This window comes from Malurus melanocephalus, unplaced genomic scaffold (assembly GCF_030028575.1).
Source record: "Malurus melanocephalus ecotype Western Australia unplaced genomic scaffold, MMel_1.1 scaffold_121, whole genome shotgun sequence".
Taxonomy (NCBI): Eukaryota; Metazoa; Chordata; class Aves; order Passeriformes; family Maluridae; genus Malurus; species Malurus melanocephalus.
In genome coordinates, this window is record NW_026623353.1 from 973,898 (window position 1) to 988,050 (window position 14,153).

The following is a 14,153-nucleotide window of genomic DNA, read 5'->3' on the forward strand; positions in this document are numbered from 1 at the left end:
ATTTCAGGCTCTGCTTTACTGTCAGGGGTGGGAACTATCTGAATGGAAAGAGATGCTGTGTGTATCTCATGTACGGGGTTACAGGCAGGTGAGACAGGCCTCTGTGGAAATAGTGGTTCTTCAACAGGCTTGAGCTGTTGCTGTGAATTACAGGGAATGCTACTTGCTGGGTCATGTGTCCGGGTTAATTTCAAGGTAGATATCTTACGCTTTTGAGACTGCTGCCTTTGGCCTTGATGGAGAGTAGTACTAATGCCAGCTACTGTACTTGTGTCTGCACTGGAGACTGAAGTCAGAGGTTTAATGATTTTCTGTGCATAGGACACACTTGTATTAGATATTTGAGAGGACATTGTCTCCTGAACAGACGTCTCGCTAGTGTAAGAGTCAGTATCTGTGGGATGGTGTTTAGCTGGGCCAGCAGTTACTGCCTGAAGATTAATTTCGTTCTCGTGATTAGTTACTCTTGCTTTCCGAAAACTTTCTTTTCTAGGAGGTGGCAGAGGTGCCTTATTTGCCAAAAGCATCCACACACAGCAAAATAACATTGAAGAAGAAACAGAAAGAAAGTAAATGTTAGCAGGAGATACAGTTCAGTTTTACTTGTATATTTAAATAAAGGAACTAGCAAATTAAAGGGCTTCATCTCAACATTGCTCAGTTCAATGGACAACTAAATCGTTGACATTCCCACCATCTTTTCCTGTGCAGGGCTGTACAGCTTCTGTTTAAAAAGCCAGATGTTCCATTTGCTCAGAGTAAAATGAGATCAGAAGGGATGAGAAGGGAGCCCAAAATCATCCATACTCTTTTAAAGAACAATTATTATCCTTAATAAGAATTACTGTTGTGAAAGCGTTCAGGTATGTAAGTACTCCATGATCTTACATAGCAAGCAATTACACACTGGTAACATTCATATATAGAACACAGAACCTCTTAAACCTTTGAATTAAAATAGTTACAGCAACAGTATTAAAACTGGTATGTTGGTATTTTTTTGACAGATAAACACATTTCCAAGTGTGGGGTGTTCTCATGTTTTTGGTGGGTTTTTTTTTTTGGTTGGTTTGTTTTTGCTTTTGTTTTGAGTGTGCTCTAATTACATTGTTATGCAAAACAGGCAGAAGCATTTTCTACCACATAATTAATAAATTTTAATTCTCAGATATTTTGATGACTGGTGCATTTTTCCAAGTGTAAACTATTAGTAAGTACTCTTTGAAGTCTGGGGACTCTCCTAGAAAGCTTTCACTTGTGTATGACCTCGTTTTATTTAGCTGTCTGTCTTGCTCATTGAAAGCAATTTCTGGTAATTAACCTGGGGGCATACAGACTGTAGGAAGTATGCTTTATCTATGCAGTAAAGCAGCTTGTGGTGACCCATATGAGCAGGTCATTCACATTATCTGGAAGCCATCAGGACAAGGTTTTGCAGAGGTATGCCATCCATATGTGCTATCCCCCCAGAATAACGCCCCCAGCAATGGCACAGCATTAAATGTGGTGTGTCCAGTTTTACCTGAGTTGGTGATTTTTTATCCTGTAGATTTGGCCGCACGCTCCTAAAACCTTTTGCTGAAAGAGATGAACTGCTGGCGTCTCCATTCAGTGTCTCTCTACTTCCATTATTGTAAGATCTCCAAGCTTTTGTAAACAGAAAAGAATGAAACTTTTTTTTTTTTTTTTTTTTTTGATTTTGTGCTCTCAACATAGCAATGCAACTACTAAACAAACTACACAACTGACAATGACGCTGTTTTACCATGGGAGGTATAAGAATACGGCTAAAGCTGTCACTCTACAAAATACTAATATTTAAAATTCAGAAAATTCAAGGACTGACAACAGTCCTGATATCGGGCAGTTTGACATCTTCCCACAAATTTCATACAGACTATGGATTTTAACCTTGAGAGTCTTTCTGAGATGCTGGTGCTTTAGCTCCTGTACAAATCAGGCTCAAGGTCTTTCACTTTTAGATTAGGTTCTTGAACTTCACAGCTGTGTTGAATTTTGAAAAACAGCTTATGTAAAATTAGTTGGTCATGGCAGTATCACAAAATTTCACCAGTCTCCAATTAGTTGTTCCAGCAATGTATCTTACTGCCAAATCTGATTGACACTTCAGCTTTCCAGCCAACCAACCAAACAAGTTTTTTCTCCATCCTCAGACCTGGAATGCCCTCAAAGCGTTGGCCAAACATAGAAGGAGATGTTGAAGACAAAATACTGTAAGAGGCTGGGAAAAGTAACACATGTGAGCAGGCTGCTAAGGGAGGTGGGCAGAACTTGCAATCCTGAGTAAGGCACTAAAAAGGAAATAGCAAGTACCAAGGAACAGTGCCACAGTGATGAAGCTAAAGGTGGCAAATCAGCAGTCTGCTTTTGTCCCACACAAAATTCATTTTTCTGACAACATATTCACTGTTACAGGAAATAACTGCTTTCAAATGAGACTTGAATTTGAGGTCTTAACCATTAACAATTAGGATGACAACTTCAGCAGTGCTTTCCTTGAAGAATGAGGAAGCATGAAGTAATGAAATAAAAAAAAAAAGAGAGGATTGTTGCAATTTGTCCACTTATATGGTATAAAACCGACGCATAAATAATACAGTGTTTTACTTACCTGAATCTGGAGACTGAGAATCAGACCCTGAAAAAGAAATATCCAATATTAATTTTTGCAAGAAATAAAATAATTTTGCAAAAGACAGAGGAATATTGATAAGAAGCAGTTCTGACTGTCCAATGAATATTGAGTATATTTTTACTGTAATAAATATTTTTAGGTAAACATGCTTCATAAATGATTTTTTGTAAACATGCATAAATTCATAATTTATTTTTTAAAATTAATCTGGCTTCTGACAATCATTTTACAACACTCAGATTCCTTTTCTTGAGAAGATTCTTATATCAAATTTCAATAAAACGTTTGTAATAGGCACAACCTCTTTTTCATGCTTTGTTATCTTGAAAAAAATACAGGGGATGTGAGACCCTAAATATACATCAAGGGCAAAATAAATTTACAAATAACTCATTATTCCTAAGTCTTCCTGATTTTTTTCATGAGTGGCTACTAAGCATAGACAGAGAGAAATTAAGACGACTTTTTTAAAAGCATTGTAGAAGGAATAGATCCGTCAGTGGAACAGAAAATAATGTTACCCTTCTTCTTGCAAAGTAATACGGCAGGAATGCACGACACTACAAAAAAGCCATTCAGAAGTTGTATCTCAATGGTTGGTGGTTATACCTGAGGCCAATAGGTTTGGAGAACTCTGAACTCTCTTCACAGCTGTTAATGTGACAGACATTGCAGCGCGTTTGCGAGCACACCCACCGCTATCTGGAAGCACAAAACAATACAGACAGCAGCCCCAGACAAAGGGAGCAAGCACATGCAACATATCACAGTGTGAGATATGCCAAACATACATGAAAATAATCATGCAGTTAAGGAACTGCTGCAGAAATGTGTGAATTTGCAAGTTTGGCAGATTAGCAGAATACGTAATATTTCACAAGCTTTAAACAACAATAAATCCCACAGAGAATAAGAAAAGAAAGCTGTATTTAATACTTAATCCACTAGGGAAATATATACACTCTGTTACCTGAAAGACTGCTTAATTGCAGCTAATTAGCAGAAGCAAACAAGTAATCAAGATAAAGGATTAAGCATTCCAGAATATTAATCAATAATCTGTACTGTAAAATAATTTTATTGTACGCATTAGAAAGACACCATTCATAAACTAAGCTCATATTTGATCAGCTGACAAAGTACTTTTGTTCAGTCTTTTGGATCCTTTATGCTCAATAAACAAAATTACTAGAGAAGGCATAATTATTTTTTTCATTTTGGTAGAACAACCTGGTTCTCCCTCTTCACCTTTCGTATCTGATGTAGAGTTAAAAATTTGTATGTCTGGAACTGAATAACATTCTTAGGGCATAACCTGAAATCTAAAATAATTTCAAAAAACAAGTTATAAACAAACCCCTTCCTTCTGGATCTTGCCTAACTCCTTTCTTTCTTTATTCTACTCCTCTCTCACTGGAGCTACCATTGCATTTTATAAATACTCTCTTATTATTAGAAGACAGCTTTCCCACAACCTAGCTTTTTAGCAACTCTAGCATAGTTGTAAAAGAAAGTTAAAAAATCTTCCAAGTTATATTTAACTAGAATATTTTTCTGCTCTTCACTATTATAATTAATTTTAATTTTGATACTACTGAAATTTCATTCAGTGCCTCAATGAAGTTAAGAACTACAAGTATGATAATGGCCTTTTTTATTTCTGTGACATATGACAGAGAGTTTTATATAGTTAAGGTCTTAACACATATCTGAAACCTATTTGCAGAAAATATTTCCTATGATAGCAGCAATTTGAGCTACAGAGTCATCTTCAACCTACATCTGCAAGAGAAGTGAGCCCCTGGTATTTCTTTACTCTTTCCAATATTCCCCTGGTATTTCAATATTTCCAACATTCCCCTGGCCACAGATCCTGCAGGATATGTATTAAGTAGTTGTTAACATTGGCAAACATCAGAGCCACTGCCTCTCATCTGAGTGGTACCAAAGACTCATTGCCAATTGCAAGGCTCAAGTAAAAGGCCAAATTATTTCAGCCAGCAGTAGTTGAAAGCAATACATTACCTGCCATTAATTATTGGCTTTGTGCATGTGAAACAAAGGCAATGGCTATCAAACCTGCACATTTATTTTAGATTGCTCACATAAATACAGAATGGCAATGGTAATGAAAATCACATTTTCCATTCTTGGATTCCACTTCCCCACCATTGACATACATCAGAGGTAATTCCAGCAAGATCTGATGATGTATTGATACTGAGGTTCTGTTCTAATCTGAATATTGGCAGACTTTGAAAGCATACTACATTTAATACAGGCAAAAATGTGTTATATTGTTACAGCTTTTACTCAAACAAAGTGATACTTTATTTGTAATATTTCAAGAACTACCTTCTTGAATTTCATGATAGAAAAAGTGAACAAGAAACTGATTACAAATATTTAATTATTTTAACTTCAGGAAATTCAGCTTCAATTTAGTTTTCAATGTAACTGAACTGAGTCGGAGTTTTATACTTAGCAGACCCATTGCCTAGCAAAGTATTTTGGCTTCATACAAGACAAATAAAACATATCTTGTAACCGACTATATACACAATATTTACCACATATATATAATATATGCATTTGCACAAGTCTGTACCAGCATCAATTATCAGCATCAGAACAAAACAATGAGAACCAATTAGCATTCAATTAAGAAATAACCTAACATTTATATGATACTGAGTTGTGCAAGAATTTCTAGTAGAATATGAATGTGTGCAGGCAAGCACATATTTATGCATGATGGATTCTATCTTCCCCTCTAATCCATCCTCAAGATGGATTCCCCTTCCCCTAAAAGCCCAGGCTCCCATTAAGTCAAGGCCATCATGTCTGAGTAAGAACCAGAAGAAYGTGCATGCAGCCTCAAAAGAAGCAGTTTACAAACTGCTGCCGTCATCTGCAGAGCCTTACACAGTTAACTTGGAGAGGCTTATTCCAGCCTGTATTCCCTTTTTCATAGCTACATCGAATTTCCAGCAAATTCTAGCTATAGTCACCCAGATTTGTGAAGCCCAAAAGAAACCATAAAGCTCTAAGTCTGGAGTAAGAAGTATTAAGAAACAATAAGGGAGACTGAATTAATGATCTGCTCATTTCACTTCCAAACTATAAGAAATTAATATTGCACAGCTGTTACTTAAGGAACAAATGAGGATATGTGAAACAAGCCATACAAAATATTAGCATATATAAAAAAATATGTGGCAAATACATATACACACATTCACAATTCCTTTAACCGGAAAAATTCTTCAGGAATGAGTCCTGTCTTGCTGGGTACTTAACACTGAAGTGAGGAGACCGAAATCAGCTAAGGTTTGCAGGCAATGCTAGAATATGAAGTTGGGCACTAACTCACAATCAAAACAGCTGCCTAAAACGCATTTGCAGGTTTTTTTCTCTCCCTCCCTTAATTCTGATTCCATATTTAACCCTTTGCCCTGAATATATAACCCCAACAGCTGCTACCACTAGAGACAGCATCAGCCTAAGTGAGTTCTATCTGTATTTGACTGGTTGGCTCATGCTCTGAAAAGAGATGCAGATGATTCAAAACACCACCATTTCATTTAGGAACATGGGATGGGTTTCTTGCAAAGACTGTTTCAGAGTCACTAAAAGCAGCAGCATAAACAAAGGTGGCAAAGGTGAAAGGATGGTGACCTTGTGTGAAGAGGTGAGAGAGAGCAGCCAAAGGCAAGAAATTAAAGCTCTTACAGCTTATTAAAGAAAAATGGCATCCAAACATAATGTTTGCTGATTATTATTCTATTCACTGTGCTTGTGAATGGTATCATTTTTCCCTTTGCACAGTGAATTCAAGTTTGGAAGTCTTTAGACCAGGGTTTTTCACTCCTTGCTTGCATTCTGACCTTCTGAGCCAAATACACAGTGCTGGATCCAACAGGCCAAGACAGGCAAAGCTGCTGCCTCTCTGTGTCCCCAGGTCCAAGCAGGAGGGAGACTGGAAATGCATTCCATGTATGTATACACCACATATACCCAAGAAATGCTGTTCTTGTCTCCCAGAGAATAGTCCATGTGATTACTTCCATTAATAATTTTAACAAACAGAAAATATTTGCAGACTTCCAGAACTGCATACTTTTCACTCTTGGCTGCTTTTTATGTGCTTCATCTAATGCAAACAGCTAACTTGTTTAATAACTTTAAAATTAGATGCATTTATCAAGCATGATCTGTCTGAAATTCAGACAAAATATTTATAGATGGACACTAAGACTCTGTTTTAACTATTAACTTATATCCATTTATTACCCCTCAGTGCAATCACCTCTCTCCTGACACGAGATATGCATGCACATAAGTATAACGAACAGTAAGCACATTTATCCTGTATTTTAATCTGATACAAGCTCCATGGGCAGCTCATGTGTTCTGTGGATTAGTTAATCCAAGTTAATGATGTAGATCAATCTGTAAAATACCTGAAAACTTGTTGAAGAACCCCCCCCCCAAATAGTTAAAAATATGATTCGGGTGGTGATTGCTTGGTCTGGGTTTTAAAACACACCCATTCTATGAGACTACTATTTAAAAATTATGACAGCATTTGAACTCCAGAAGGAGGCATGAGCCAAAGTACCCCTGATACTTCTGAGAACCTCCTCTCTATCTTACCTCTATTTTCTTTGGTTTTGCAAAAGTGTTTCATTGCCTTATGCTGCTGAATGTTCTTTCCTAACATGCAGTACAGAATTAACATCAAATGCTAAAAAATCCCTCCCATATATGGTAGAGTACTGCAAACCAAAGCTCTTCAAAACATTTTCTCTGCAGACAAAAATATCTTCCGGAGGGTTTGCTGAGACAGACTGCCAAGTCTGCAGCCACAGGGAACACTGGATTACAGGAGCCCACTCTAAGCAGTAGATTTACTTTTTATTTTTAAAATTGCATATACACTAGCTTTGCCATTCCAGTTACTGGCATCAAACTAGAAAGCTCATTTATCTACAAAAGTAATTTTTATGAAATCCACGTTTAAAATAAACTAGTGGCGAATCATTAGTATCTGATAACCTCCAGTTGCACCATGCACAAATTCCTGTTGTAAAACAGTGAAATAAAAAAAAACACCAACCCCAAACCAAACCTGTAGCACTCATGTTCAAAGACTGCATTGTGTAGAAAGAAATAGGAAAAAAAAAAAAAAAAGGAAAAAAGAAACAACTAGACCATAACACCACACAGAACAACTTCCACCTGAGTCACTCTCTTTCTGAATGAAGCAATACTTTAGATTGGTGGAAGGATGGGTGCAATACATTCACTTTTACACCCTGCTCACATGTTGGGTTTCTTTCTTTACAGTCAGAAAACAAACTACATCAATAAAACTGATAAGAAACGCCACATTTTCTGTCAATACTTTCCTTTCGTGCAGCTGATAATGTGCACATTAATATCAAGCATACAGAAGATGAAAAAAATGTTTTTCACTGTTCAAGTGCTGAATAGATTAAAATTCAACCTAAACTCGGGATATCTTTAAGTAATTGGAGAGGATTTCAGGTGTTTTCCGGTTTTTAAAGTTTCTTTTCTATGCTCTTGTGTGATCAAAAGGCTTCCAATCCCCAAGAGAAGTCATTCAGCCACAGAGTATTTAAATCTTATGTCTTTTCCCCTGAGAATTCATAACTTACATGAAAAATTTTAGTACAATATTGAACAAAGTCATACTTCAGAGCTGCAGCAGCACAAACTAGCAATTTACCTCTTTATTCATATTTTCTGAAATAGAAGCTATAAAATTACCTCGATCATATGATTTTAACTCATGTGATGGCAATGCACAGTGTAATTACAGTATGATGATWAGCCAAGTTACTTCTGAAATTACAGATCTATGAAACAAACCATATTTGGGTACTACCTTAATTATACTGACTGACATGTTTAGGAAAGACATTTTCACTAAAAACGCAAGAGGATGGGACAAATTTCAAATAGCGTTTTTATAAATGAAAAATATAACCTTGGTTAACATTTAAAAAACAATTAAGAACAACTAGAAGTTTGGAGAACGAAAGCAAATACTCAAATGAGAAAATTAATTTCTCCTGCTTATTCTACTCACAAATGTAGTGGTTTCAAGTGAGCCAATATATTTTAACTTTGTATTTAAAAATATGTTCAAAAAAATGGTCCTACTGAGTTCCAGATGCCTGAGACAAGAGGAAGCCATGAAGCCTGATTCATACAGTGATCTAGACAATGGCACCTAGACCATGGAAAAGCTAATCCCCTTGATTTAGAGTATGCTGCTGAAATTCAGACTTCAAAGGCAGTTCTGGTCCTCAGGTCCCACATATCATATCAGGTGCTGTGGTGAAGCACTGTGGTCAGTGATAAAGCCAATGGTTTGGAAAGGAAGGAAATATGTCTGTCCTTGTGCCACGGTTAATCTGCAAACCAGACAGCTCACCTACAGCGTCTAAAGAGCCGACTGAAACAGAGAATTCTCCCCTGATATGAGCGAGCCAGGATTTCAGCAGTCTGCTCTCAGGAGGCCCTCTTCAAGCACCAACAGAAGCGCTACATTGGCTTCAGAAAGCTCAGGAGCAAATATGAGTATGCTGTCATAGAACATGAAGAGAACTTTCTATCGAGTATTTAATTTGGTCAACACATCTGTCACAGCAACTTGAGAGAAAAAAGACAGAGCACCGTAAGTACAACGGATCCTCCAGATCATCCTCAGCTGATATGCAAGTGAAGCTAATAACACAGGGCAGTTTTTATATGTTCCTTAATTAAGTGACAGTACAGAATGAAAATAAAGGGTTTTTAAAGCATGTGCATATTGTTAAGAAAATGCGATGCTTTAATAAGATTTTTCCACCGCTTTAATATCTTCATATTATGTACTTTCACATAAAACATACACACACACAAAACTGATACTATTACATAAAGCACAGAAGGCTAAACATGCACTTATTTTGTATATCCATATATATCCATACATAGAAAAAAATGTATGTAAATTTTATATATGAAATACAAATGCACATTGGCAAGCATATTATTAAATATCTTGCTTAATTTGAGTTCAACACCAACTAAAGTACAATTTGTTCACAAAAATTCTAGTAAATTTGGGATCTTCTCTGCTCACAAAATAAGACAAAAAAAAAAATCTCACAGATGCATCATACCTGTGTTCATTTTGACACTGGAGGGTTTGCTATAAAAGTCTTCAGATTTCCTGTGGAAAATAAAACGATGTATTAATTTGCACAGGACAAGAATGTGTGGTACAAAATGGCAGCAGGGCTTTTTGGAGGGGTGGAGAATCACTGTGATACAAATGACAGTCCTATTTTAACAGTGCTTTAATTAAACTGGCACTGCTTGTCTTTCCAAAGTTAAAGATGAGCTGCCACTTCCATTATAAGTCACTCTTTTTTTTCCAGTGTTTAGTATCTCTGTTGTAAATATTTGCTCTGGGATAAAAAAACTAGTGATTAACTTTTGGTCTTGAAACTATAAAGGAAAACTTTTTCCATATAGGAATGTGAAAATATTTTTAAGAGCTGCTTATAAGGTTTATTCACTCCTCTGTGCAAACTAAAATATGCAAAGAGTTGGTCTCTCCAAACATTTTCTAAGAAGCCAGAGTTCTAAGTCTTTTTCAATGATTTATAAGCAGATGTGGTTGTTTTCATCCAATGATTTAATATGTCTCTACAGACAATGCTGACATTCTTAATGTTGCTTCATGTATTTCTATGCCCAGAATTGGGACATGTGTCTTGTTATCCAGAGGAATCCTTACCAAAAGTCCTAATGGAATCATTAGGTCATGAACCAAGTCACTACGCACCAACTATACACTTTTTAAAGGTAATAATTTGCAACGAAACACAAGGGTTGACTCTATTTAGATATCCCAACCCTATGCAGTGCTTACACACAAGTGACACACACTTAGCCAGTCTTAGCTGTATTGTTACATATACACTGTCCACTATCATTTACTTTAGCAAATGGGCAGACACCCTAGAGGCCAAATTATTGAGGGCTAAAAAAAGTCATTCTCCCACTGCACCGTTACCACATCAAGTCTAGGATAAAACAAAAGGAAAAATCAGATATTGTAATGTAATAGAGCTTAAAAAAAAAAAAAAAAAAACCAACTTAAAAATATAAATTGCCTGGCTATGTTGGAGAAAGTTGAAAGGTAAGCATGAGCAACTGGTTTTATGGGAGACTCAAGATGCTAATTAACACAATAAATAAAATATCAAAACAGAATTCGAGTTCCAGTTCAACTCAACAGGAATCCTGAATTAACTGTACCTCCGAGGTAACACATATATTGCTGTATTCTCTTGTATTCATAACAAGGCCAGACATTCCACTGCTTGAAAAAATGACTTTTTCAGAAACTATCTCAACTCTGCTGCTATGATTTAGTCAGTTTTGTGACAAAAAAGATGCACGGTAAACTTCATAAGAACTGTGAAAATAATAGGCAGTGCATGCAAGTTTTATTATATTACTTTTATGCTACAGATATCAGCAACCTACCTCTGAGAATTTCTAAAACTTCTTTAAAATTAAGGCAAATTCTGTCGCGTAAAAGTTTTTTTTTGATATATGGTCTTTGACTGCAATTTTGGATTTCTTTAACTGCTACAGAATACAGCCTCAAATTCCCACTGCATTTTCAGACTGCTAGAGGAGACACCATTTCTAAGCCTTCTTTTAGCTTGGAACTGATTTGCTGACGGTACCACATATAAGGTACAACATGCAACATGATATTTATTTTCAGACCAAACAAGTACAGGACTCTTGGAACACTGCAGAGCCAAAATGATTTCTAGCAGGTGGCTTCGATATATTTACCCAAAGCATGCTTAGCTCTTACTCAAGTTTTAACAGGCAAAACTCAGTTTTAGTACTATAGCTTTGTCCTCCTAAGAATTTCTATCTGGACCAGTCTTGGGCTACACTGCTGACACTGAGGGATCTCATACATCATCATCCCTAACATTTCCACATTAATCTAATTTTGCTGAAAAACTTAGTCTTGAATATCTAAAAGATATGCATGTAAATAAAGCAAATTTACAAATCCAAATCTCATGCATGGAAACAGCAGGTATTGTATTCAATACTAAAATTATTTTTAATTCTCTGCTTTTAAGGAGCTAAAGCACCATTCAAATACTTAATGATACTGCAGTAGGAGCCAAACAAATGTAATGAAAGTAAAAGCGTGGGGGAAGGAACAGGGAGCAAAAGGCTGGTTTTGTTTTATAGTTCGGTTCCTTCTTAATTTCCATCTGAAAACTGTTGTTTGGGAATGGGTTTGCCCCTGAGAGAGGTGAGATGAACGTTCCACTGGAAGCATCAGACACTTCACTGCCAAAATGTATGCCCAATGACAGATAAGGTACTCAGCTCTCATACACCTAATGCTGCGACAGAAGGAGATGATTGTACAACACAAAGCACCACGGCAATCCAAGAGTTGTTAAAATCAGTCACCTGGATCAGGCAAGTCTGCTACTCAGCTCACACCTGAGCTTCAATGCTGAGGTAAAAGAACAGGAAATTTAAGCACAAGAGCATGCCTAACTTTTGCAGAAAGAGTCCAGGATTAATCTTCATGGCCTCCTTCTGTAATCAGCTATGTCTGGAAGAGCTAATGCAGCAGGAAATGAGTGACTGTGCTAAGGCACAAAAATGGGTCTGTTGGGTTGCATACAACTGCAGTTACCATTGCCACATTTAGTTTCACTAAATACATAATTTTGGTAATATTGCAATCATTAACTTAGCACAGAAATTCTTTGCATTGCAAGAGGTTACTGAAAAGACTTGTGGGAATCTCACTGACATCTGCTCTATTTTCTCCAAGAGACCCTGATATCTACTTGTGATTACTTCTGTTCCCGGTAAGTTCTGAAGTGTGGGGTGCTGAAGGAAAACATTCTGTCACCCCTTCTGTTCCACATTCTTATGGAGCTATAAAAAGGGTTAGTGAGAAGTCAAGGAAGGTTTCCCCACCCTCAGTTTATTCATAAATCAAGATGCATGACTTTCCTGTTAGAGGTTTAATTCCATTCTTGATCAGATCTTCAAGCACCTACATCCATTAAGGTAGGACAACCATCCAGACAATTCTGTGTGCTCTCAGAAGACCCTGCTTGAGCAGGGAGATTGGACCAGGTGACCCACTGTGGTCCCTTTCAACCTTATTCTGTGATTCTAAGTTACCTGTTATTTATTTCTTGCCATTTCACAAAAGATATTGCAAAAAGTGAGTTTAAAATGTAATTTTCAGATAGAGTATTTGTATAAATTCTAAATCAAATTCTAGTATACATTTTCTATAGTTACCATCCTTGGTAATGAATTCTACTCCAAGGATCTTTGGTGAGAGGAGCAATTGATTCACAACACAGAGTCCAGATGGATCAACAGCAGGATAGATATGTGTGTCTGACTGGAAAATTACAGATTTTCATTTTCTTAGGTAGAGAGCAGTGCCCAGATATTTGGAGAGGACAGGAGCTTTCCTGATTTGCATGAGAAGGAGTGTCAGACTTCCATAAATGTTGTTTTCCAGTTTCACAGCTTGAGCTAGAGAGAGTAATCTACTTGAGAAAATATCTGCAAAATTAAGAAACCAAATCAGTGGGTGAGTTTACTATAAGGATTGCTCAATCAGTCAGTTTAAACACTGCAGGTGATCTGCAAACATGTATTTATTACCAGGCAGGATTCTATTTTTGCATGTGGCAGTATATTCTTTTAATGCACATCATTAAGACTCTGCAGAGAATTCCTACTCTGCAACAGGTCAATATACTTTATAGGCCAACTCACACATTCAGTGAAGGAGGACAAAAAAAAAAAGTTCTAAATGCACAGTGAAGCTGACTATTTAATTTCTCTCACTATTTAAAAGAAATTCAGTTGTTTACTGTTCGCAGGACAACTACAGCAATGAGCAAACAATGAAAACTTCATAAACCCCAAAATGTTCAATTGTGACAGCAACACTGGCACAAAAAACCAACTGCCCTGAAGCTGCCTTGGTAGAAGAAGTCTCTTCTGCTGAGCCTTTAAGTAGGTTGAAAGTTTATATGAAAATATATTGTTTGTATGAAGAAAAAGTTTGATGCAGCATAGGAAGATGATGCTTATAATGAAAATAGTTACACAATATTTCTATTTTATTAACATGCAACAAGAAGTTAACAAAATGGTAGGGTATCTTTACTGAGATCCAACACAGCAAGGCACATGCTGAGCATATGCTTAAGCATATGCTTTATGAAGGCCCCACAGAACCATTCCTATGCTTTATGGTAAACATCAGCATAAATTCTGTTTGCTCCAGACCATACTGCCTCGCCCTAGAAGGATCTGAATATTCAGGTGCTAGAACTCCAGTTCTAATTAAAGTGTTTTCAGATAGATAATCAAGGAGAAAAATATA

At 36.6% G+C, this 14,153-nt stretch overlaps 1 protein-coding gene across 6 annotated transcripts in view; it reads right to left on the bottom strand.

The window, feature by feature from the left end:
* The window catches only part of SORBS2 (sorbin and SH3 domain containing 2), a 208,847-nt gene that overhangs the window by 68,760 nt on the left and 125,934 nt on the right, over positions 1–14,153 (bottom strand). For 5 of the 6 annotated variants that reach the window (XM_057370226.1, XM_057370225.1, XM_057370224.1 and 2 more), the window contains exons 4-7: positions 9,853–9,902; positions 3,266–3,358; positions 2,633–2,659; positions 1,523–1,647 (exon numbers count right to left, since the gene is read on the bottom strand). In XM_057370226.1, the coding sequence (XP_057226209.1) occupies positions 1,523–1,647; positions 2,633–2,659; positions 3,266–3,358; positions 9,853–9,862 (255 nt within the window). In that variant the 5' untranslated portion in view covers positions 9,863–9,902. The remainder of the gene's footprint in view (positions 1–1,522; positions 1,648–2,632; positions 2,660–3,265; positions 3,359–9,852; positions 9,903–14,153) is intronic. The other variant, XM_057370228.1, reaches the window with a different exon arrangement.